General features: G+C 37.7%; 1 protein-coding gene across 1 annotated transcript; it reads left to right on the forward strand.

Annotated features, from left to right (window-relative positions):
• BTG4 (BTG anti-proliferation factor 4) lies at positions 1–14,248 on the forward strand. The gene is made up of 5 exons (XM_058544507.1): positions 1–46; positions 10,301–10,498; positions 10,971–11,108; positions 11,967–12,165; positions 13,960–14,248. Exons 2-5 carry the CDS (start codon positions 10,326–10,328, stop codon positions 14,137–14,139), a joined length of 690 nt encoding a protein of 229 aa, XP_058400490.1. The 5' UTR covers positions 1–46; positions 10,301–10,325; the 3' UTR covers positions 14,140–14,248.
• Positions 14,249–24,720: the final 10,472 nt, after the last annotated feature.

The raw sequence follows: 24,720 nt of genomic DNA on the forward strand, positions 1-24,720 counted from the left end.
AATGCCCAAACAGAAGATTGCGTTTGTTTTAGACAGCAACAGGAAGGTACCTTTCAGAGAATTGTTTACTGTTTTATTTAATTTCTGGGCTTTTGGTGATTAGGGCGATGGAGAAGGAGCGCCAAGGAAAGGAGGTGAGATTGGTGATTAGGAGGACACGAGGAAGACTACAGAAAACAAATACCTTCTGCGTTAGCTTTGGCAAATTTAAATTGGCTAAATTTACCACTCCTAGATAAAAGGCTAGAGTGATGGGAGTTAGGAATTACAAAAGATGGAGACAACTTAGTCTCTCCTTTCAACACACACAAACACACCATCTGAACATTTTCTATCTCCCATAGCTTTTGATGGATGTTGTTAGGGAGGAAGAAGTGAAGAATCAGACTGATCAGAAATTATTGGAGGTTAGCAGCTTCTTTTTTAAACCTGTTTTTTAAAATGAGTATTTTCTATTACGAAATATAAAACCATGTTTTGATTTTTATATAGAGCAATGTCAATTACCTTATTAACATTTATAATACTATATTTAGGAACTAGTTTATATGTTAAAGGAAGACTAGATTGAAGTCAGCTTAGTGCCTTTGAAGAACTAAAAAGCAATGAATCCGTTTGGTTATGAGAGGAGATTTTCTTTCTACCTAAAATGAACTGCCAGCGGTTTTTATAATTTTATAAATCTGATTCCATTTCATTGTACTCTTATTAGTAAGAGTGCACCAGATTCTTAATTAGCTTCTTGTTTATATTTATTGATTAATCAATACTGTTGTTTCCAATATGAAAATGTTAGATTAATCTATCTTTTAGTAAATGACAATCTAAAAAATAGGCTTTATAATTAAAGTTGCTTGAGCCCTTAGTTATAGCTTAGCAGTAGGAGCAACCACGTTGCATATTTACCATCTTTAGAGAACACAATCTAGGGATTTATGGTCAAGTAACTATTAAGATAGTTATAGTATTTTAGTTATATTAATATATACAATATAATAATTTATTTATATATTTATATTATATATAATTATATTAAATATCAAGATGGTTAGATTAATAGGTGCTTCAAGACTCTTGAATGCTAACATAAGCTTCATTATTGCCAGCATTTAGGAAAAAGGAAAAGGAAAATCACCAAAGGTTGGGACACAGAGAAGGCTATATGGAAAATATGGGATGGAGCTAGAAGGAAAAACAGGATGTAGATAAAGGAAGAAGATGGAGGGTGGATGTTCTTGGTAGCAGGAGCAATTTATAAAGGAAAAACACAAGTATATTCATAGAGGCCGTAATATATCTAGTCAACTGGGAGAGCAATGGGCACGTTCCCACTGCGGAAATAAAATTGGACAGGCAGGTAAGCAGGAGATAGATCACGGAGGACTTTAAATGTCAGGCCAGGGAGTTTTAATCTCATTCTTCTGGCCAAAGGACCTATGACTTATATAGTGTGTTGTTTTATGGAGATTAATTAATTGGCATAGGTTAGAAGAGAGAGAGAAAGAGGAGACTAAAAGTCCATTTAGGAGATTATTTTAATAGCCTTGATATGAAGTGATGTAGACGTGTAGATGTGAAGGAAATTTCACAGGACTTGGTGACTGGTTAAAGTGAAGAGAGCGAGAACAAGATTAACCTTCAGGTTTCAATGACAAATAGAGACGTTGGGAGGCAAATCTAGTCAGAGGATAATTATGATGTGTTTAGGTTTAGGCATGTTTAGTTTTAGGTAATGGAAGGACATTGTGGTGGAGTTAGATATACGGAGCTGGCACTCTGGAAAGAGGGCAGAACTGAAAGGAGAGATTTAGTAGTTTTCTAAAGCTGTAATAGTTGATGTCATGAGGATAAATGATCTCCAAGGGAGGTACACTGTCTTATTTTTCATTGACCCTTCAGCACGTGCTATGGTTCACTGAGGACAGAGTAGGTGACTAACAGCAAAGGGTTTTTCTTGAATAGAGAATAGAATGAGGAAAGCAGCAGGCTGAGGACCAACTTTGAGAGTATCTATCTCCCATTTAGGGACTGGCAGGAGGAGGTACATCTTGAGAAGGGTTAGTCCACAAGGAGAAGCAGAAGAGAGGACTCTCACGAAAGCAAAGCTGTTTTCAACAGGGTCACATACACATACGAATTCAAAGGAAACTGCTCCCTTGGCACCACCACATCATAAGGTTTGGTCGGTTGAATTAGTCATCAGGCAGCAGGTGACTGTGTTGGCTCTACCAGAACATTTCAGGGCTTTATTCAGTGAGTCAGTGGAGGGGCAATGAACTTCTCTAGGCTATGACTAAACAGATTAACTTTCCTAGGCACTGCTCACCACTGGTTAGCCTCTGTCACCTCTCCAAAAAACCTCAGGTAGATTTTCAAGGTTTACAGAGGTAATTTTAGGTGAACAAGTAGTCTGGGTGCACAATTGAAGAAAGTCTATTCTCCTTAAGAGCTCTAGGATGTGTCCTGTGACTCTATGAAACCAAAAGGAGGAAATTGACTGATTATCTGGTTAATTAATTCATTTACAAGAATGAAAATGCTTTAAAATGCCATTCTCTTAAGCATCATTCTATGTCTACTTATTCTTGTTTTTATTTCTGCTCTTCCCATTTGGCACTTAGGCCCTTTTTTCCAGGTGGAATTTCTATTCTCTAGCTTTTAAAAATTACATAACTGTCAATTGTTATCTTTATTTTCTCTACATCCATAGAATACATCTCAAGGATTTCATCATGCTTACATTTAGTAAAGTTCATATGGTCCTTCCCCTCTTAGCTCATCTGTAGCTTGTTTCAGTCTCAAGCTCGAGTCCTACTTCCTGAGTAAAACCTTCATTGGTGCCATTCCCTTGGTGGGAATCATCATGCATGAAGTTGGAAACCAAGACAGCCCACTAAAATTACTTCAGGGTGTAAGAAAATGTATATACAGTGCTCTACACTAATAAAATAAATGTGTAATATAGATCAGCACTCTCTACTATTATAATAAAATGCTAATTTTGAAATGCAATCAAGGGGCCGGCCAAGTGGCGCAAGCGGTTAAGTGAGCGCGCTCTGCTGCGGCAGCGCGGGGTTCGCCGGTTCGGATCCTGGGCATGCACTGACGCACGGCTTGTTAAGTCATGCTGTGGCAGCGCCCCATATAAAGTAAAGGGAGATGGGCATGGATGTTAGCCCAGGGCCAGTCTTGCTCAGCAAAAAAGAGAGGAGGATTGGCATCAGATGTTGGCTCAGGGCTGGTCTTCCTCACAAAAAAGAAAAAAAAAAAAAGTTAAAAAAAAAAAAAAAGAATATTTGGGCCGGCCTCATGGCTTAGAGGTTAAGTGCGTGCGCTCCGGTGCTGGCGGCCCGGGTTCGGATCCTGGGCACGCACCGATGTACCGCTTCTCCGGCCATGCTGAGGCCGTGTCCCACGTACAGCAACTAGAAGGATGTGCAGCTATGACATACAACTATCTACTGGGCTTTGGGGGAAAAAAGAAATAAAAAATAAAAATTATGAAATGCAATCAGAGTATTGGAGAATACTCCTCTAACTCCTTTTGCACTTAATATATTCACTCTACAATTAGTATCTTCCATTAGTAAGAGAGTATTATTCTGTAATACTATAATTGCATTTTTAAATTAGCATTTTATTATAATAGTAGAGAGTGCTGGTATATATAGCACACATTTATTTTATTAGTGTAGAGCACTGTATATACATTTTCTTACACCCCGAAGTAATTTTAGTGGGCTATCTTGGTTTCCAACTTGATGCATGATATATATATCTTTTTGTGCCCTCTAGCACAATGCCACTTACATTCTGAGTGCTCAATAATGCACATAGGAAATACAAATAAAGTAAGAAAAAGGCTTGTGGCAAATAAAACACTTGGATGGTAACTTTACGAAAAAGAAGCATCATATAGTTTAAGATTCCTTTAGTTTATCAGTAAATGAGTTTCACTTAGTAGATTAGGCAGCTCTAAACTTAATTTCTTTTGGGTTCAAATAACATTGCATGACTAGAATTTTGTTAGGTAACATTTTGGTATATGCAATTTTGTTTTGACAATGTAACTTCCTTTATATGTAGTTTGATCATAATGGGCCTGAGTTCATATGTGGGTTGTAGAATCAGTTCATTGCTCTATAAAATGGTGCTCCTTACAGGCTGTTATCAAAAAAATACACTTTCTATCAGAAGTGGGATTTTTGCTAAAACATCTACATTTTTTCCCTCATTGGCAATGATGTGCATTTGCAAATGGATGGATGAGCCTAGGGATGTAACTTGCAGCTTAAGGAAGGGAAGCTAATGAAATCAGATAGGGCTGATTATAAGACTGGTTATAACATTACGAGTCTGGTGAATTTAATGTTCAATTTAGATGATATTTTAAAATTATTTTGCCAATTTTTAAACTGTTGTATGCATTTCATTTTATAGTTGAAGTTTAGCTAAAATCAAGAAGACAAATGTAGAATCAGATTTTCAAGGTTTACATTTATTGATGAAACTTGGGACTTGAAGATACCTAAGCTATCAAGTTGAATTCCCTCATGTTAAAATGAAGAAATGCAGTTCTGGAAACTGTTAAATGTACAAGGTCATTTTTGTCATTTTCATGTTTTATACCATTTGATTCTCTGTTACAGGCTTAATAAGAAGGTAAAATATGTCTCTGATGCTTCTTCCCCTTCGTTCTGTTCTTCACTCTCATTCCAAATGGCCAGAAACCTCATGTTTCCCCCGTTTTCTGTGGTGCTTTTCCCCAGGCTTCCTCTCCTCTTCCAAACGTCCCCAGACAGAACATGATCCTTTTGGTCTACTATGGAGAACTCATTTGACATTTTCAGAAGGAAATCCTGGAAAGATAATGTCTTAATCAAAGGAATAAATGTCGTATAATGGGATTTTGGGCATTACATAAAAACAGTGGAAGAACTGTTTCTCGTCTTCAAATTTTAGCAGCCGTTTTCTATTCTACTTAAATATGAGGTTGGCTTAGGCTGTCCTAGGCTAGAACTTCTGCTAAATTCTAATATCCTTTCAATGATCATTACTACTTGGGTGTTTAATTGCCGTCGAAAACTCAGTGTAACTCAATCTGAACCAACTATTGTTCTTTTTATGCTGGCTCTTCTGCTGAACTCACTCATTTCAATGATCACATTATTGTCTTGGTTACTATGCTTGAAACTTGGAGTAATTTTTGAGTACCCCATTTCTCAAACCCTATATCCAAATAGTCACTTGCATACATATCTGATTTTTTTTTCTAGATTATAAAACTCTTGGAAGGAAAGTTGAATCTTTTTCACCCCACAGCACTTAGCAGTGTCTAATATGTAGTAGATAGTCAGTAAATAGACACTGAGTGAATGTTAACTATAGCAGAAGGTATGGTTGTCATTAATGTGTAGGAGGTGATGTAAATAAAGTGTTTAAAATCATCATGAACAAGCAACTGAAGGAAGTCTTGCGTGATGTTTAGTTTCTATTTGATTGTTCTTTCCTGAAATCTAAGTACATTGCTATTCTACTATTCTATTCATAACTTCCAAGGCTTGCCTGGGCCTGTTGCAGAAAATAATGCTACGAGAGGGTTCAAAGCCTCATCAGCTAATGTGTTTCACCAACTCAGAGTGCAGTAGAACAGTATGTCATCCAGGAAGGTGAAATCGTGAAAGAATTATTAAGCACCTGGCACCATTTAATATTGTAAATGCAAACACTAACCATTTGAAAAGGAAAAATTTGAGTGTGTGCTAATGCATATGTTGCCTTTAGTTCTGAAGCAAATTTTATTTCAGCAATATATGAGTAGTTGTCCTGATTTTCAATTTTGTTACTTCTAACATACATTTAAAAAATAATCTTTGCAAAAGTTGTCTAGAAAAGATGAGAATAAATGATGCAAATTTGTCATAATAATCTTTGCTAAGTTTAAGGCATTACTAAGCAATCAAAAGTGTAAAATAAATTTAAAATCTCCTTGCAAATTAGAGTCACTTGGGGAGCTTTTAAAACTCCCGATACCCAGGTTGCACTCCATTCCAATTAAATCAGAATTTCTGGGGGTAGGAGTCAGGCATCAGTATTTTTAAAAGATATTCAGGTGATTCCAAAGAGCAGCAGTTTGGAACTCCTGCAGTTGAGTAAAAGGAATAAATATATCATGGAAGGCTGAAATAAATAAGATACTGTGAAAGTGGAGGATTATTAAGGTCCCAGTTGCACTTTTATTTTCTGGGCATGTAGTAGAAACTTAAATACTTACTGAATTGAATTGAACTAGCCTTATTAAATTCTCTCATTACTAGATATCAAGGTGCTCAGCCATCCATTTCCATAGTCTTTATATTATCATTTCTCATAACTCTTAAGCATCAAAGATATTACACTGGCCAGTGTACCCCCTCAGCTCATCACTGGTGAAAGTTTTAACAGTTATACCACTCCAGCATGCCAGGAGCCATCCATATCTGTATTCTACTACCACTAGCAATGAGGTTTTTATTCCAGCCAGCAGGTGAGTAACCCTTCTCCAAAATCACATTTTAGAGTCTGCTTCCTTAAAACATTCTGGCATAAACTGTCTTAGAATGGTTCCTTAGAAATAGACTCTGGGATTTGGAGTCGTATGCAGTAAGTTTACTGGGGATTCCTCTTGAGAGACATACTCATAAGGGAGTGAGTAAGAGAGGATTGGGCAGAGGGAGAGGTGGGCAGTGATGCAGTCACAATTGAGGCCTCAGCCGTCTTATGCGGAGCTCCAGAGATGGGATGGCCCTTCAGAGTTGTTGCAAATTAAGGCAAGCGGGCCACGTTTTTGTATCCCCACATTAACCATGGCTGCAGGCCACCCCTTGGTGGGCGGATAACTTACCTTGAGGTAGTTTGTGAGAGCAATTCCCAATGAGAGATACAGCTATGAGCTGTATCATCACCATCTGATCATACCAGCAGTTGGGGGATGATTGTGTTGCCCTTGAAGAAGGGAACTGGTTGAAGGACCTCAGTATCTGTTACAATATTCAAAATGACTTATCTTTGGCCAATGGGAGCTCTTCATGTAGGCTCTTGTGTCTTTTTTTTTTTTTTTTTTTTGGTGAGGAAGATTGTCCCTGAGCTAACATCTGTGCCAGTCTTCCTCTATTTTCTATGTGGGTCACCACTACAGCATGGCTTGATGAGCTCTGTGTAGGTCTGTGCCTGGAATCTGAACCTGTGAATCCCAGGGCCGTCGAAGTGGAGTGCGTAAGCTTAACCACTATGCCCCTGGGCCAGCCCTGGCTCTTGTGTCTTTTGACATGACCCATTGGCTTTGTATAGCTTTCTTGCTTTCTGGTATAATTCATTCCAGTCTCATCTAATGTATTACCTGAACTAGAACTGGAATCAGCCATTTCTCCAAGGATTGTTTTTTTAAGTGGGAAATGGTATTTAGAGATCACAAAATGAGTGTTAGGATTGTTTATTGACTCTAGGCCTTTTCAGTGGACAGAACTAAAATATGTATTTTTGAGAAGAAAAAAATCACAAGTTCATATTAATATTGCCACTTCAACTTTAACATTATAGGATTTTTACTTAATTTCTTTGATTTTACACTTTTATCTCTTTTTTCTTACATTGGACATTTTAGTACATAACAATGTTAAAGTAAATATTTGCATTACCCTATTATATTTCCTCTCTCTCTGTATATATATATGATAGTTTCAAAATAGTAGTACTAATATTACTGTAAACAATTAGGACACAGAATGACTTCTAAAAAATATGTCCTTGCAGCTCTTTCTAGAATATATCCCAATGTGTTCTAGAGTCACTTGGATTTTGTGAAAGCACTCTGCTTGATCTTTATCCTATTCAGCTTGTTTAGTCATTACTTGTAGCAGGACACATTCTTGTCAAATTTACAGATAACAGGTAGCCAAAAAGATAAGAGAATTTATTGGAGGGCAAAATCAGAGTCACAAATAATCTCGTTTCCCTATAGTGATGGTCTAAATTTAACACAATGAAATATGACAGGTATAGCTGCAATATGTAGTTGTTTTATATGCCACTTAATCCACAAAACATTAGAAAAAACATAATAAAATGATAAATATAAACTTATATTTATTAATAAGACAAACTACCACTTTTTGAGCACTTACTATATGCGAGGCACTCTACTAAATGCTTCATATAATTCAATGTTGACAAATACCTCATGAGACAATAGTAGTAGTATGGTAATTGTCCTAGTAGTAGTAATATCTAACATTTACAGAGCATTTACTGAATACCATGTGCTATTCTATACATTTTACACTTAACTCTCATAACAACCCTACAAAGTAGGTACTGTTATTTCTTTTAAATTGAGGCACAGAGAATTTAAATAACTTGCTAAGGCCACACAGTAAATTGAGGTAGGATTTAAATCTGGCAGTCTGATTCCAAGGCCTTAGGTACTCTTACCCCCTTTTTACAGATGAGATTTTGAAGATTAGAGAAGTTGAGAAACTTCCCCAAGTTTCTAGAAAGCTAAGGACTGGGATTCAATCCCACAACACTTGACTTTATAGCTGATTTCTTAACTACTCTGCTGTACAGCTTTCCTGTAATAACTACCAGGCAGGCTCCAGCCAGGTGCTTTAATACACTATTGATTGTAATTCAGAGCAAGGGAGGTGACAGTCCCACTCTACTCTGTAATGACAGAGCACACCTGGAGCATTGTGTGTGATTCTGGGCTCCACACTTTAAAAAAGGATCACTGACCTACCTGGAACTCATCCAGAGGTGAGTGCCGAGCACGGTGAAGTGTCTGAGTATCTATCATGTCTATAGGAAGAACTGTTAAAAAGCTGAGAATAGTTAGCCCCCCAAAAGAGAAGACTCAGAGGAGGCTGAATGCTGGTATTTGAAGTGTCTTCACGTGGTGGAGGGTTAGATACAATCTGCGTAGTTCTGGAGGGAAAAACTAGGCTGCACATAGAATCAAAGAGGCGCATTTGGCTCCTCATGGGGAAGAAGGACTGCCTGGTATTCGGAGCATTTTAGAAATGAAATGGGCTTTCTTGTAAGAGAATGAATTCTTTTTCGTGCTGAAGAAACTGAGTGACCACTTACCGTGGATTTAAAGACTTATATCAAGTGTAGTGGTTCTTAAATTTTAGTGGGTATAAGAATCACCTGGGGAAACTTGTTAAATACTGATTCCCAGGCCTCACCTTTAGACGTGCTAATTCAGTAGATCTGGGATAAGGTCCAAGAATCTGCATTTTTAACAAGCAGCCCAGTGGGTCCAAGTGAGGTGGTCGGTGACCCACACTTGGAGAACCAGTGAGACTAGATAAGCTCTGAGATCTCTTCTGCTTATTTTACCAATAAACATTCTAGTAAAAACTGTGTGTAGTCAATGTAATGATTGTTCAAAGAAAGTTGTCTTAAGTTTCATAAAAGATCCACAACAAAATTCTTTAATACGTTGACAGTCACAATTAGGATAAAGTTATTGGAAGGTAGGATATTAGCATACGGAAGGAGAAGGCTTGATTCTCAATCTATATCATAAAAGATAAGACTTTCATAGCAAAATAGAAGATAAATCCAATTTGAACATCTTTAACCACTTTAAATAAAGAACTCACTCTACATTTGCTAAGGAGCAATCTGATGGGGACCTGGAAAAAGCTATCTGATTATCCTAAAAGACACACCTGTGTAAGGTTACGCACCTCTCAGGCTTTGGGGCCCAGGCTTATATAAACTTCAGCCTAAAACTAACAGAACAGGTGTGGGTCAGAGTGTCTTCTAACTCGGGCTCGCTTTTTGGTGAGGCTGAAGAGCTTTTGCTGGTAAGTATAATATATGTTTGATTAACCTTAACTTTTACTTCAAGTGTGCAACCTGAGTCACATTTTAGAACTACTGTATCCTGAAATGTTTTTGCTCTCTGTAAATGTTTTTAAAAAGTAGTGCTTGGTGTGATTTATTGCCCCATATTAGGACGTTTTTTTTTTACTTAAGTTGCATAATCATGTCTCATTTGTTTCTTAAGTGTATTAAAGTTTTAAAAAGATTTTTTTCTTTGAAAATTGTTAGAAGCTAGCTAGTTGAGGAATTGGTGTTCTTGGCTATTTTGTTGATTGATAGTGTTGATGTACTTATTTAGTTCATTAAAGACTAGCAAGTGATTTCTGTTTTAAATTTAAGGTATATAAAATTTCCAAATGGCAATTACATGTTGATAAGTTAGATCCTTGTTTCTCTTTAATTTCTTCTTGTTTCCTTTTAATGTTTGCAGACTTTCTGTAAGTTTTTCTCGAATCATGAGGGATGAAATTGCAACAACGGTTTTCTTTGTCACAAGATTGGTGAAAAAGCACGATAAATTGAGTAAACAGCAAATAGAAGACTTTGCAGAAAAGCTAATTACAATCTTGTTTGAAACATACAGAAGTCACTGGCACTCAGATTGCCCTTCTAAGGGGCAAGCCTTCAGGTGAGAGTTAGTGTGTGGTATGGCAAAGGGAAGCAACAAGCAAGCATAACCATCGGCAATGATTTTGTTGGCAGTCTGTAAGTCACAAAAGTTTTATGGGCTCAAATTTATTTGTTTGAATGTGGGCTTGAAAGAAAGAGATGCAGTAGGTGACAGCATAGCTGAAAATTATAGAGAAAACCCCCTTATGTGAGGTGGGTTAAACAATTTCTAACTTATGTTTACCATGAAAGATATGCAGTGAACATTCGATGAACTAATTGTGTGATATAGTGATGCAACCCACATTCTGACTCACGGTGTAAAAGTTGATGATGCTTACCCTTGTAAAACCGTGGAGGGTGGGGAAGGGGTCGGGGAAGGTGGGAGTGAGGTGGTAGCTGCGTGTATTGGGGCAATTGGCCTGCAATATCATTCTCCTGCTAAAGCACCTGTCACCGCATCTTTGTTTCCCTTTCGTTGTTTTTTTAAGGTGTATCAGGATAAACAATACTCAAAATAAAGATCCCATTCTAGAAAGGGCTTGTGCTGAAAGTAATGTGGATTTTTCTCACCTGGGACTTCCAAAGGAGATGACCATATGGGTAGATCCCTTTGAAGTGTGCTGTAGGTGAGTAATTTCATTGGAGTTAGTCTGTGTGTTCTGTGACCCCTGGAAACCTTAGATTATTCAGTCAGCTCTATACATCTTTGTGAAAGATGATGCTCTAAAGCCTTAGGTTAGCAGTGAGGGCACTGGTTGGTTAAGATTTTATTTTTTATTTTGTTTAATTAATTAATTTTTTTTGTGAGGAAGATCAGCCCTGAGCTAACATCCATGCCAATCCTCCTCCTTTTGCTGAGGAAGACTGGCCCTGGGCTAACATCTGTGCCCATCTTCCTCCACTTTATATGGGACACCGCCGCAGCATGGCCTGAGAAGTGATGCCACGGTGCGAGCCCGGGATCCGCACCCGGGCCGCCAACAGCAGAGTGTGCACACTTAACTGCTACACCACGGGGCCGGCCCCAAGATTTTAGATGCAAACTTTATTAGATAACACAGACTTCCATTAGGAGTGGATGGAGTGGGATGCACAAAGATTTTGCATAGTATTTGAAATTTGACTTTAATCACTGCACCCTATTGCCAACCATAGATTATAATGTCTTGAGTATTACAGGCAGTATCAAGGGGGAAGAGGAATTATCTACTATCGGGCAATTCAGAGTCCATTAGCTGAAACTAAAGAAACTAGTCTTTGTCTTTTTCTGAGCAATTAACCAAGATAGCTCTTACAGAACACCCCCACAAATTACAACAGTGTAGCAGCTGAATGTCATATCGCTCGGTTTGCTTTGCTGTTAAGCCGTTTCAATCTGTTTTTTTAAAGAACTCTTTTTGTGAGTTGTCTCTAGAGAAGATTAGAGATAAAATGTGTGAGAAGTTGAATCCCTAGTGAATATTTTATTTTCCTTTCCTACTTAGGTATGGTGAGAAAAATCATCCATTTACAGTTGCTTCTTTTAAAGACAGATGGGAGGAATGGGAACTCTCCCAACAAATCAGTTATGCTGTGAATAGAGCCTCGTTAGACGACTACTCGGGCAATTTCTCCGATGAAGAAGGTTGTAACCAAGAACCTCAGATTATTCCTAAAGTCAACAATCCAAAGAGTATTTATCAGGTAAAGTGTGTTCCAGTTCTTCTCTCTGTATATTTTTTCTATTCTAATTCTAAAAAGAATATGCTTACTGTAAAAGCAGAGAAACAATTGGAAAACATGGAAAAACATAGAAAAAACAAAACTTTATAGTTTTAAGCTTTATAGGTTAAAATTACAATATTAATATTCTGGAAAAACTTTTTCTGTTTTTTTTCCTTCTTTATGTAGTCCCTCTAGTTGGCTGAGTGCTTAGGATCTACACAATCTTTTGTAGTCCTGTTTCTCCATACAGTATTTGAACATACATAAGTTTCCTTTCACCTAAATTGCTTCAGAATTAAATATTAAAATTGGGGGGCTTTTTTGCCAATAGAAAATAACATTCCACTCGTAGTATTAAGAAATGGTCAAAGGTCTGTACTCCCACCACCAGAGCAGTTAAAAAAAATTTTTAATATTCTTTTGTTTCTCTTGTAATTTACCTAGTTAACTATTATTGGCATTCATCTACATTGTTTCCACATTGTTGTGATATAACAATCTGATAATTTTTATAGAGATGTCTGAATTACGTTATTTTTGGAGATCTGATTCTCAGACATGGAATTACTGGGTCATTGGGTATGGACATTTGACTGTTCTTAATAGATGGCTAGAATACCTTCTAGAAAGTTGTATTTATTTGTAGTCTAATCAGCTCTATGTGAGAGTGTCTGTTTTATCATTTTCCCTAAAATGGGGTATTCTCATTTAAAAATAATTTCCTAAGTTGGGCCGGCCCAGTGGCGCAGTGGTTAAGTGCCCGTGCCTGACTTTGGTGGCCCAGGGTTCCCATGTGCACTGACCACTGCTTGTCAAGCCATGCTGTGGCGGTGACCCATATAAAGTAGAGGAAGATGGGCATGGATGTTAGCCCAGGGCCAATCTTCCTCAGCAAAAAAAAAAGAGGAGGATTGGCATCAGATGTTAGCTCAGGGCTGGTCTTCCTCACACACACACACAAAATTGCCTAAAAATGCTATCTGTTAGATATCATTAATTTACGTAAACATTCAAAAAACAATATCCATGTGCCCAAATGTTTTGGGTACTTATTGTCTTATGAATTTTCTCTTCTTCACTCATTTATCATTTGAGGTCCTAATGTATTACTATTATTATAGGCTCTTCAAAGGTTAGGAATATTTTAACCCCTTGTCATATTATTGGCCAATATTTTTCTCTCTAGTTTGTTTAGTTTTCTAAACTATATAGATATATTTTATATATAGTCCTATATGTATAAAAAGTTAAAATTATGTAGTGAAATATTTGCCCTTAATTCTATTTTTATGCTTAGGAAGATCTTCCATCTAGGGATCAGATCTATAGTCAGCTATATATTCTCTTAGAGTGATGTCCTTGCAGAGTGTGGACTGCAAAACATATATATAGGTCATCTGAGATGTTTAACAATGGATATTTCTAGCCCTTGGCTCTAGAGATCATGATGAGATAGTTGAGGGTTGGGCCAGTGAGGTAGTGGTGGGGTAGAGGAGAACCCAAGAATACACACAAATTTGAATAAATGTGTTTTTAAGTAGTTTAGTTGGATTAAAGAATTAGTTTTGTTACAAGATGTGACTTATTTTATACCCCCCAAACACTAGCCAATTTTCCAAAGATAATTATCTACTTTGATTTCTATTCATTGTACTTCATATGCTTTTGAAAAGCTTAAACTTCTGAGTTATGGGTTTGTATTTAGTCCTTAGAACTAGTTTATTAGTTTACAAAAGATCTTCATGCCCTTTCTTTTTCCTTTTCTCCCCCCAGGTTGAGAATTTGAAACGGCCCTTTCAATCTTGGTTCCAAATCCCCCGCAAAAAGAATATGGTGGATGCCCGTATGGGCCTCCTAGGAAATGCTTATCATGCTTTGCATAAGAACCCTAAGGGTCATAGGCCTGCTATACACCGAGTGGACAGGTACCACTGGGTCAACACAAACCGATAATTCAGGGGCTGAGCATTCAGTGGGATAGAGCTCAGAGGAGCCACTTTATTTTCTCTAAAATGAAAATGAGCCTAAGGTTGAGAGGCCCATGAAACTGAAAAAATAACCACATTAGGGACTAGGCTGCATGCTGGTGAATCTTCTCACACAGATCATGTCTATGTTCTTAGCTGTAATTTAATTCTTTAATTTTATATGAAGTTTTATGTAATGAATGTACCCAATGAGATAACAGAATGAAGATATTGACGTGTGATAAGATTCAATGAATTATGAAAAGTAACAGTTTAAATAAATGTATTGTGTTTTTAGTACCTTCCTAGTTCAGTTCGTTGCAAGAAAGTTTTGAAAGTTTGTGTTTCTTCATTAGCCACTAAAAAAAGAAAAAGTAGACCTTCATTTAGGGAAGCTGATCCTCATGATATAGTAAGCTGGTTCTACTTTATTACCCGCCATCCCTGTTCTATTTCACAAGGCCATTAAGAGCTTGTTTTAAAATTATTCTTTAAGACATACAATTCCCTTGTTTGTGTATCTTTTTAAACATTTTAAATTTCAAAATAAAAAAACCACACTGATTTTTATGTCTAGTTGTTCTATAAATTGTTGAAAGGGAGGTGTTATGAAGTCTCCAAATATAATTGTGACTTATCTATTTCTCCTTTTAGTTCTATGAGTTTTTGTTTTACATATGGTGCAGCCCTGTTGTATATACGCATTTAGGACTGCTATGTCATCTTGGTAGATTTCCCCTTTAATCATTCTATAATGTCCTTCTCTGTCTCTGGTAACTTACTTTGCCCTGATGTTGCCTTATCTGATATTAACATAGCCACTCCTGCTTTCTTTTGACTAATGTGTGCATGGTATATCTTCTGCCATCCTTTTACTTTCAAACTGCTTGTAATTTTATATTTGAAGTCAGTTCCTTGTAGACAGTATATAGTTGAGTCATATTTTCTGCTGATTTCTGTCTTTTAATTGGTGTATTTAGACTATTTACATTTATTGTAATTATAGATATGTTAGGTCTTAAGTCTGCCCTTATTTTTTGTTTGGTTTGTTCTATTTTTCATTTGTTTTCCTTGCCTTCCTGTGGGTTACTTGAACATTTTTAGAATTCTATTTGGCGTCTTCATAGTGTTTTCCAGTGTATCTCTTTGTATAGATTTTTTAGCGGTTGCTTTAGGTATTGCATTATATGTACATAACTTGTTGTGGTCTACCAGTGTGGTCATTTTATCAGTTCAAGTGAAGTGTAGAAACCTGAATCTTGGGCAGGCCCCGTGGCTTAGCGGTTAAGTGCACGCGATCCGCTGCTGGCGGCCTGGGTTCGGATCCCGGATGCGCACCAACGTGCCGCTTCTCTGGCCACGCTGAGGCCGCATCCCACGTACAGCAACTAGAAGGATGTGCAGCTATGACATACAACTATCTACTGGGGCTTTGGGGGAAAAAAAAATAAATTAAAAAAAAAAAAGGAAACCTGAATCTTCATGTCTCATTATCTTTTTCCATTTATAATATTTGTATTAAATATTTCCTCTACATACATTTAGAGCCACATCAGATAGTGTTATAATTTTAAGTTCAACTGTCAAACATAATTTAGAAAACTGAAGAAGAGAAGGAAAGTCTATTGTATTTATCCTCATTTTTACTTATCATATTCTTCCTTCCTGGTGTTCCAAGCTTCTTTCTTTTAGAGAATTTCCTTTAGCCTTTCTTTTAGGGTAGGTTGGCTTGTGACATATTCTTAGTTTTTCTTCATCTGTGAATGTAGTGACTCTTCTCTTCATTCCTGAAGAATATTTTCACTGGGCATAGAGTTCTGGATTGATGGTTCCTTTCTTTCAGTGCTAGAAAAATGTGCCACTTCTTTCTGGCTTCTATGGTTTCTAAGGAGAAATCTGCTGTCAATTAAATTTTTTTTCCTCTATAGGTATGGTGTCATTTTTCTCTGGCTGCTTTCAAGATTTTTTCTTTGCTTTTGGTTGTCAGAAGTCTAATTATGATGTGTCTTGGTGTGGATTTCTTTGGGTTTATCCTATTTGAGATTCACTCAGCTCCTCGAATCTGTAGTTTTATGTCTCTTTCCAAATTTGAGGAGTTTTCAGCCATCATTTCTTTCAGTTCTTTTTCGCCTGTCCTCTTTCTCTCCTCCTCCTGAGACTTTGAATGCTAGATCACTTGTTATAGTCATAGGTCCCTGGGGCACTATACATTCATTTGTTCAGTCTTTTTTCTCTCTCTTGTTCAGATTGGGTAATTTGTGTTGTTCTATCTAAATATCCACTGCCTTTTGTTTTCCCCTCTATCTCTTCCATTTGACTGTTGAGCCTATCCAGTGAGCTTTTTATTTTGTTTTTTTTATTTTTCAGTTCTAAAATTTCCATTTGATTCTTCTTTGTCTTCTAGCTCTTTGCTGTGACTTTATAGTTCCTTGCTGAGGCTATTTTCTCATTTGTTTCAAGCATGTTCATAATTGCTTGTTGAAGAATTTTTATGATGGCACCTTTAAAATCTTTGTCATAATTCTAACATCTTTGTCATCTTGGTGTTGGCATGTATTTTTTTTTTTACTCAGTTTTATATCTTTCTGGTTCTTAATATAAGTGATTTTTGACTGAAATCTGTACATTTTTGATATTAAGACAGAGTCTTATTTAAACTTTGTTTTAGCTGATTTCCTCTGATACTATTCTAGTGGAGAGGGGAACAGAGGGTGCTGTCTTGTTACTGCCTTGTGGGAGATAAGAGTCTAGGTTCCTCACTGGCCTCCACTGATACCCAAGGAAGGGGTTCCTCATAACTGCTGGGATGGTATGGGAGTTCCAGCTCCCTATATGGTTTCCACTAATACTTTAGTGGGGGTGGCCTCATTACTGATGGGCAGTGGTGAAAGTTCTGACCCTCTACTTGGCCTCCAGTGATACCACTCCAGCAGGGAAGTGGTAGTGAGGGGACTCATTACTGCCATATGTTGGTTGATGTCCAATTCCCCATGTGGTCTCCACTAATATCATGGGGAGGGGGCTTTGTTACTGCCCTATGGGGATGAAAAGATGAAAATTCCCAGCTCTCTGCTTGGTGTTCTCTGACACCACCCAAGAAGGAGGTTGGGGTGCTTTGTTGCAGCCTAGCAAGGGTAGAAGTCTAGACTCCCCACTCAACTTTTGCTGGTGTGGGTGGAGCCAGTTTTTTTTCTGTGATGTTTGGCTGGAGTAAAGCAGTTATTGTCTAAAAATTTTCTGTCTTGCTAGGCTGCCCCTTTCCTAGTCCTTTGGCTAGAGAGAGCAGTCTTTTGGGGAGCTTTATTGGTCTGTGCCCATTCATGTTTATGGGTTGCTGGCTTGTTTATTTCCAAGTCTGGAATACATGAGGGGAAAAAGAGAATCTGTGGAGTTCCCGACCATATCCTGCCTTGGGTTCTGAGGTCCCTAGCTGGTCTATTTTCTTCTCTACACCTTGAAGAATCTTCTTATTTGTTTTTTATATATAATGTCCAGGGACTTTAGTTGTACTTGGTGGGACGAGTAGGGAAAAGTATGCCTACTTCATCTTCCTGGAAGCGGAAGTCTATGTACCACTTTTGAAATTAAAAAATAATTCTTAAAACAATTAAGGTCCTCTCTGTTAATAGTTGGTAAAATATGGCTTCTATAGCTATTGAAGTTTTCTTATCCTTTTTCTCGTCAGTAGGCTGTGCATGTGTGTGTATATGTGTGCACACAAGCTAATTCCTTAAAGATAACTAGAATCTCAAAACTTTTAAAAGAAACTTGCTATTGATTTGATTCAGCAATAAATATACATAATGTAGCAGGAAGGAGAACATGATTCCTGCCTTGTAATCTGTGGCATTGCCATTAAAAAGCACGTGCTTACTAAAAGCCTGCAGCTGTTAGTGTATTAATGGAATCAGATGGAGGGCCCACGAAGTCAGCCAGGAAGTTAATAGGATCATGTTTTGGTAGGTGCCTTGCTCAGCCAAGAATGAGAACTATAAAAGAAAGATGTTTAATTTCTGGATGACTTTTTCTTTGCCATCTCTCACAGAGGCCCTGGACATTTGGCTTAACTATCCTAAGTGGTCTTCTGTGTCTGGTTTAATTAATCTTCACTGTGCTCTCTGGGAAATACATTTCATAATTATGTGAGTAGCTAAATAACATTCTTCAGGACACACACTCAATATTTATCATATCAAACTATTATTTACCTTCTCAAAGTACTGGGGAAGTCTTTAATTTTATAAAGTTACTATGCATTGATTTGGGGGGGTGTACTTTGTTTAAGAATTCCCAGTTCATGGAAGAGACAGGAGAACAGCTGCCTCATAGTCCATTCTGATGGGCAACTTCCATTTTATTGGTATCTGTGCTATGAAGGCAGCAGGTGATTTTAATTGATAGTAACTAATGAAACAGTTTTAAGGCTGACAGATTTGGTACTTATTTTGCCTGATGGCTAATCTAATGATTTAAATTGAATGATACTTAAGATAAGTGAACAACCTCTAGCAGCAAAGAAATGAGAACTCAATGTCAGTGTAAGATGGGAGAAATGGAGGAGTTTGATGTAGTGAGTTGATTCTGAGCAGATCTTCTTTATGGCTGATTTAAAGCTTTTTGTTAAACCTTAATTGTAAATCTTCTTGTCATGTTGTCTCAGTGTTTTTTATTTTCCCTAAAGTTATTTACCATTAGTATTTTGGTTGGATTTAGAGTTAAATCCTCAGCATGTATGGGCATCTCTTAATTATGATGAAAGACTTTCAGTACTAAAAAATGTTAAATATGTGATAGATACTGAATTCATTAATTATCATTCATTATCTACCTACATAGTGTTTGTTTAAAGTTTTTTTTTACTAGCCTGCTTGCCTTCCATTGCTTGAGAGACTCAATAACAACTGTTACATTAAAAAATCCCCTCTGCTACTCATCTTGGAACACAATAAAGAGAACTATCCATGTGAGAAGCAGCTTGAATTGCTAGCATTGGATTTGTAATATGAGCAGGCTTTGGATTTGGAGTTTGTATTTGAAAACATTGTTTTTGGCTTACCTTGAATTCATATGATAGCTGTGTCTCTGCCGATCAGCACTCAAATTCACCAGGAAAATTCAGTTTCAGATGACAGCTTATTTCTTTGAGCTGTCCTCCTCAAAGGACAAGGCCTCCAAAGTGCATTTCGTGTGTGCCACATGGCCTATATTCTGTGTACTCTTATTCCAGATCACCAGATATTGTGCAACTATATCTAACTGTGTGACTCAGTGACAGGCAATTTTAGATAAGTTAGTCAGCCTGATAAATGATAATATATACAAACTTTACGTTTCTAGAAAGAGGTTCAATCAATATCTTTAAATGAACATTTTAATAAAATATGTGGTCTAATGATCTTTTAGTCACAGTGAAAATATCAGCATGTTTTTTATCTTCTGTGCCAAATATTAGCCCTTAGTATGATATATATCTAGCCAAGATTATAATATACATTGTGTGGTTTATACATGAATGCTATAGGTATTTTTATTTTTTATTTTTTTGGGTTATTGCTACCTATTCAAGATCTTTTTTTAAGGTCTTTTATTTATTTTATTATTTTTTATTTTTTCCTGAGGAAGATTCACCCTGGGCTAACATCTGCTGCCAATCGCCCTCTTTTTGTATGTGAGCTGCCACCACAGCATGGCCACTGACAGACAAGTGGTGTAGGTTCGTGTCTGGGAACTGACCCTGGACCACCGACACGGAGTGTGCCAAACTTAACCACTAGGCCACTGGGGCTGGCCCTGCTATAGGTATTTAAAAAAAAAAATTCTCTTATCAGCTTCATCAGATATTGTATTGACATATTTAACACCTTTTAATCATGCAGATTGACATGATTTTCTTTCTAGATCTAAAAATAAAACAGAAAAAGAAATATACATAGTTATTTTTGTAAAAAGACAATCCACAGAATGAGGAAAAATAGTTGCAGAATAAAGAATTCCTACAAATCAATTAAATAGGCAATCCAATGGAAAATGGACAAAACATTTGACTAGGTACTTCTGAAGAGAGGCATTCAAATGGTGTATAAATACAGGAAGAAGCTCAGTTTCACTGGCTATTAGGGAAGTGCAAATTAAAACCACACACCCAGAAAAGATGGAAAATACAAAGTGGTGATAAAGACGGAGAGTGACCAGAACTCTTATCCACTGCTGGTGGCAGTACATATTTATACAATCAGTTTGGAAGTCTGGTTGGCAGTATCTGCTAAAGTTGAACATATCCACACTCTAAGACCCAGAATTTCTAGTCCTAAGTAATACCTGACTACGTATAGTCAGAAGGTGCACAAGACTATTTGTAATAACCCCAACCTGGAAAATACCCACATGTACATTAGTAGTAGAAAAAATAAATAAATTGTGATATATCTACACAGTGGAATGTTTTACAGCAAAGAGAATCAACAAACTACAATGATATGCAACAATATGGATAAACCTCACAAGTGTGAAGTTGAGCAAAAGAAGTGATCAAGTAATTCATATTTTATGATTCTATTTATATAAAGTTAATAAGCGAAAACAATTCATGATGTTTGAAGTCAGGGTAGTGGTTACTCTTAGGGGATAGGTGACTGGAAGGAGGAGACATGGGCTGCTTCTGGGAAGCTGGTAATGTTCTATTTCTTGATCTGGATGCTGGTTATATGTGAATGTTCACTTTGGACAATTCATGAGGTATATATTTAGGATATGCACACTTTTAAAAGCTGTGTTATATTTTAATAAAGTTTTAAAAGTAGTTTTCACTCCAGACATTGGTGATAACTTTAATTAAGTGGACTGTGCCCCAGGGCTGGAGTGAGTGTTCCGTTATTTCTCTAGGTTGCTAGTTTCTTTCTTTCTTTTTTGTTTTTTGCTGAGGAAGATTTGCCTTAAGCTAACATCTGTTGCTAATCCTCCTCTTTTTGCTTGAGGAAGATTCGCCCTGAGCTAATATCTGTGCCAGTCTTCCTCTATCTTGTATGTGGGTCGCCACCACAACATGACCGAGTGGTGTATGTCTGTGGCCGGGATCTGAACCTGCGAACCTGGGCCGCCAAAGTGGAGTGTGTGAACTTAACCACTAGGCCATGGGGCCAGCCCCTCTAGGTTGCTAGTTTCTGATCTTGATTTTGATATGTTAGGTCACCACTCTGCATGGGGAAAAATGAAGATGTTTGGGGGTTGTCTCTTTGCTAATTATCCATAAACCTTACAAAATATTAGTGTTGGTCATTTGGAACCAAAATATTTATTGGTTTTTAAAGATATAACATTTTAAATGCTTATGATTAAAAACAATCTTTTATAAAACAGCAGTATGTATCCTTATGGTAAAGTGGAAGAAACTCTGAGAAGGCAGTGGACCCAAGTTCTAGTTACTTTTTGTCCTTTCCCAACTGGGTGAACTGAGGCAAGTCTAAGTCTCAGTTCAAGCTCTCTAGGTTTAAGACTTTACCAGCCTGAAGGCAGAGGGAAAAACTGTGATCTCTTGGGTTCTTTCTAACTCTGAGATCTAAGATCCACCATCTGTTGCATCTGTTGGTACTGGGAAAGCTCTTAAATTAAGTGACCGATGATATAATTTATTCATACCACCATTAATTTCCAATCCTTTGTTCTGCTGTCATGTTCAATACAGAATAAAAAGTTTCAAGGTGTACAGCCAAGTACAATCTTATTGCTATAGATCATAAGGGCATCTCACCTTATCTTCACCCCTAGATTGATCTCTTGGTTTTCTTTGGATTTGTTGCTCTGCAGCAAGGATGCTTTTCAGGAAATGTTCCATATTGGTGAAGAGGAGAAGATCTTTGTTTTTCTTAATGTACTGTAGAGAGTATGGAGGACAGATTTAATACCTCTGCTCCCATTTCTATATTTGTGGATCTTCTTAGCCAGAATAGGACCTGCGAGTACTATATACAATTCTACTTTGAAAGTAAATGAGACCTCTTCTTAGATGGTGGTTGGCAGAGGACTAACATTCCAGCTCCATCTCTGTCTCAGGAAAGTCATTTTTAACACTTCAAAGCCTCAGGTTTTTATCTATAAGTTAGGAATAAAAGTAGCGTCTACCTTATAAGAGCATGGGGAAGATAAAATGAGATAATGCATGTAAAACTCTCAGCAGAACAGCTGGCACCTGGCAAGTGTGTCATCAATGTTTGCTATTACCTACCTTATAGTTAGCTCTGGTAGGCTGGAATGTTTAGTATATAGTATCAGGGTCCATATAAACCTGTTCATTAACATAGTAAATATATTGAAAGCCTCTTCTGAGCCTGGCACATGGGCTACATCAAGAAACAAAATAAAGAGACATCTCTGCCCTCATGGAACTTACGTTCTAGCAGAGGAAGAAAAGTAATAAACATAAGTAAATTGTTCAGTATGTTAGGAAGTGATATAGGAGAAAGATTAGAGCAGAGTAAGGAAACGTTGATGAACTGGAGTAAATAGTGTTGCACATTAAGATAGGCTAGTCAGGGTAGGCCTCACTGAGAAGGTAATACTTGAACAAAGACCTGAGGAGGTAAGGGAGTAGGCATGCTCTAACTCCTTAGACCAGGGTTTCTCAACTTCAGCACTATTGGCATTTATGGATGGATAATTTTTGTTGTGGGGGCTGTTTTATGCATTGTAGTATGTTTAGTAGCATCCCTGGCCTCTACCCACTAGTTCACAGTAGCACCCCGTCCTCTGAGCAGGACAATCAAAAACATCTCCAGACATTGCCAAATGTCCCATGTGGGATAAAATTGCTCCTGGTTGAGTACCACTGTCTTAGAGGAAAGAGCATTACAGTCAGAGGGAACCCTTAAGAGGGGAGTCTACCTGGCGTGCCTGAAGAACAGCAAGGAGGAAAGTGTGGTGGGAGTTGAGTGAATAGGGGAAGAGTAGTAGGTGAGGGGGTGGGAGACAAGGGGGACTTGGCTTCTTTGGCTTTTACTCTAAGTGAAATGGGGAGCCACAGCAGGATTTTGAGCAGACCAAATTTTCATTTCAAAAGGATCACTCTGACTACTGTGCTGAGAATAGACTGCAGAGAGGCCACGTTGGACCCGGGGAAAGCAGTAAGTATAGTAATCCAGGCAAGAGATGACGGTGGTTTGCACAAGGCTGGTAGCAGTGTAGGTGATGAGAAGTGGTCAGATTATGGATATACTATGAAGGTAGAGCAACAGAATTTCATGATGGATTGGTTATGGGGTGTATGTAACAGAGAGAGAGATTTCAAGGAAGACGTTGACCTGAAAAACCGGAGGAATAAAGTTGCCATTAACTGAGATGCAGAAGATTTCAAGTGGAGCAGGTTTGGAAAGAAGATCAGTTTTGGGCATGTTGAGTTTGAGATACCTATTAGACAGCCAAGCGGAGATGGCTAGTAAGCAGTTGGGTATATGAGTTGAGTGAGAGAGTTGGGTTGGGGCTGAAGATAAAAATTTGAGAGTCATTGACATATAGATGGGATTTAAAGCTGGAAGACTGGATGAGGTCCCCAAGGGGAATGAATATAGACAGAGAAGAGAAGAGAACAGGGCTGAATGCTGGCCCTCCAACATTAAGAGGCCAGGGAGAAGAGGAGGGATCAGCAAAGAGACTAAGAAGGAACAGCCAGGGAGCTAGGAAGAAAACCAGAGGATCCTGGTGTCCTGGGAGCCAAGTGAAGAAAATATATCAAGGAAGAGAAAGGGATCAGACGTGTAAATGCTGCTGTTAGATGAGGACAGAAAACAGAAAATGGTCAATTCTCTGATTTGTGGGAGGTAGGGTGTAACAGAATTCTGTGATCCAGACGAACAACATCACCATCAACAACCACAAAATAAATCTCTGACTCAGTAACTAATGGAGATTTGATTACAGAGATGCATATGGGACATTTACTTAGGAGTCAGGAGATCTAGAATCTAGTCTGAGATCCACCACTACAAACAGCTTCAAGATTTAGGGCAAATTGCTTAATCTCTCCTTAAATACAAAATGTGACTAAAAATATGTATGCTACCTATCTTGCAGGATTGCTGGGTGGATCAAATGAGACAATATATACAAAAGTGCCTTGCAATTTATAAAATTTTATATAAATAATGAAAAAATATGTTGTTGTTTATAACTCAAGAATGAATTGACCTTTAATGGAGGATCATAGATTTAAATTTTATGATTTTTTTTGGTGAGGAAGATTAGCCCTGAGCTAACATCTGTTGCCAAACCTCCTCATTTTTTTTGCTGAGGAAGATTGGCCCTGGGCTAACAACTGTGCCCATCTGCCTCTATTTTATATGTGGGACGCCTGCCACAGCATGGCTTGATAAGCAGTGTGTAAGTCCACACCTGGGATCCAAATCTGCGAACCCTGGGCCGCCGAAGTGGAGCGTGCGAACTTAACCACTACATCACCAGGCCAGCCCCTTTTTTGATATTTTTAATAGTTGAAAAGCTGGTTGATAATATTCTCACAAAAGTGCTTTAAATAACACGGTATTAAGAATACCATTGTCAAGCTTGCACAGAAAACAGC

The sequence above is a fragment of the Diceros bicornis genome, chromosome 7 (genome assembly GCF_020826845.1).
Source record: "Diceros bicornis minor isolate mBicDic1 chromosome 7, mDicBic1.mat.cur, whole genome shotgun sequence".
NCBI classification, from domain to species: domain Eukaryota; kingdom Metazoa; phylum Chordata; class Mammalia; order Perissodactyla; family Rhinocerotidae; genus Diceros; species Diceros bicornis.